The following is a 2,372-nucleotide window of genomic DNA, read 5'->3' as shown; positions in this document are numbered from 1 at the left end:
TCTAGAAATTTTTTAAGGTGGCCCCAGAAACTAGTGAAAAGCTCGTTTTCATATTTCTCGGGTTTATTTAAAATATAGCAGCAGAAGAACATTCAGACCTCGGTGTACTGGAAACTACAGATGCTAAGACAACGTTTCAGTTTTCAATAAATAATTTGGCGCCCAGTCAAATTCGAGTGCAAAAATGACTATTCCTCTACAGCCAGCCACCCAAACTCATGATGAAGCTAAAAACGCACATCCTTTTAGATCACGATTTGGACCCGCGCATAATGATGCTTAGCTCTCCAGACCAAGTTCTACAAGTTGCACTACAACTGGCTATAAATCAAAAGCAGCGCATCATTTTACCGGTGCTGGGCCTGTTGCAACTGTACCAGCTCACTTTGATGCCACTAGACCCCTCCTCTAGCATTCGAAAGACTTTCCACCCTCCCTACTTTCCGTTTATACGCCAGTCAACTGTATCCTCCGTCAAGATGGGTTAAGTGAGTGCCTCCATGTTATAACACGGTGAATTTAAAGCATTGTAGCAACCTATGAATTCGCCGCAGATCTTATCGTCCTGGACCAATTAGGGTCATGATACCAAGCGCATGGTCATTTAGATAAGTCTTGCTTGCAACCAATGAGCCTTGTTCAGATTCCTTGACCCCGTCAGCTGAACCGTTCTGAGGAGAGCGGAGACTTTCCAAACATGGGTTATCGGACCAGATCAGTCCCTATTGTTTCACTATGAGCGGAGTCTTATCAAGAAAAGGTCAACATTCAGGACATGCTAAGTGGGCAGCGGTTATAGACAAACTGGTGGGTTGGAGGTAACAGTGAGTGGTACGGTGTACTGCTTACACAAATGGCCCCATGAATTTACTGTACCACTGCTAAGGCCTGCTCGAACTATTTTCGCTGAGCGAGCCATGATCAACGATGCAAGTTTACTGGTTTTCAAATAGACGGCAATCATCCTGAGAGCTTTGAGAATTCAGGATTATTGAAAAGCACAAATCCCCGTTGTGATTATACTTCGTTTTCACCGACGAAGCTACAACATTATCATTATTATCTTCATTATTACATCAGTCACCCGTAGAATCACACAAATCGCCCTGCGAAGAGGAAAGCGATCCTCACGGCACTACTTAATCTAGCCGTCCAGGAACCTAAAAACTACACCGATCGTTTCGCTGGCGCAAAAGCAATCATCGCGGCCGCAAGTAAATGCCACCTGCCTGAAACTTTTTTCTCGATCGACATACGTCAGCAATCTTTTGTACGGTCAAAAAGTGGTCTAAGATTGCGCCCTATGTTTACAACAAACCCTATTAGGTCGCCGGAGAGTTAACTAATGTTCCAGACATTCCAAATACATCATTTGTTGAACCGGCTTGGAATGAGGCCACTCAATGCAGAATAGGTATCTACTACTAGGACCTGGAGGTAAAAATTCGTATGCCCGAATCAGTTGAAGACGCCCACCGTTTATTTACAGAAAGTAAGCGAGTCGGAAGTTGGACTTAATGCATAGTTTTTTCTCCGCAAATAAGAGACTGTGTGTTTCAACAACGGTCAACAGCATTTCTCCATCATTGATCACCGTGCTGTGTTAACTGAGAGTGTGCTCTATGCATTCATTGATCGAATGGCCTATGCCCTTCTATGCATATTGTTTTCACTTAAAGTCGTATGGAAACAGGGCAGTGAAAACCCACCCATACACCCATTCCAAACGCTATGAATAATATGGGCTGATATTTCATTTGTTTATATCTTTATCTCTGGTACAAGCTTTCTGTTTGATCGTCTCCTGGTGCATACTTCTAAAAATCGTTATCTAATCACAAACGCACCACAGACCGGAACAGGGGACAAACGACCCTCGCCAGAGGCTAAACATCGTAAAAATACGCAAGTTTTAAATCAGAATAAGCCTACTCTGCATCCTGGAAATTCATTTTTTGAATAAAACGTACTGAGGGAAGCAGCGGCACAATAGCTGAGCGGGCTACAAAGCGTTCTGGAAAATCTGCCCCTAGGGTTTCAACAGGACCTCCTGATACTTGAGGCGAGACCACTCATCTGTTGCTTTCCGCGTCTTTCTGAATCCCAGCACACAGTTGTCACACAACCCACTGCGTGCTCCATACTGTTGACAGTATAGGTTGTATACCTCCTGACTTCCGCTTATCTAAAAACTTGAGCTCTACGGCACGCCCTGCAGGGTAGCCTACATTCGTCGAGCCTTAGATATGTTCACCCACACTACCAAGCTTCTTCGCCGAACTTCACTTCTTTCAGTCCCTCCGAATCCTCACCTCGACATTCAGTGGAAACTGCCAGGATGTCACGGTCCGAAACGGCACTTTTCTTAAGTT

The 2,372-nt window shown here is 44.5% G+C and overlaps 1 protein-coding gene across 1 annotated transcript; it reads left to right on the top strand.

The window, feature by feature from the left end:
* Nucleotides 1-218: 218 nt before the first annotated feature.
* T265_07652 (hypothetical protein) lies at nt 219-488 on the top strand (the record flags this gene model as incomplete). The annotated part of the gene is made up of 1 exon (XM_009173225.1): nt 219-488. One exon carries the CDS (start codon nt 219-221, stop codon nt 486-488), a length of 270 nt encoding a protein of 89 aa, XP_009171489.1.
* Nucleotides 489-2,372: the final 1,884 nt, after the last annotated feature.

The sequence above is a fragment of the Opisthorchis viverrini genome (genome assembly GCF_000715545.1).
Source record: "Opisthorchis viverrini unplaced genomic scaffold opera_v5_189, whole genome shotgun sequence".
Classification (NCBI taxonomy): Eukaryota; Metazoa; Platyhelminthes; class Trematoda; order Opisthorchiida; family Opisthorchiidae; genus Opisthorchis; species Opisthorchis viverrini.
This window is presented reverse-complemented; position numbering and strand designations above follow the sequence as displayed.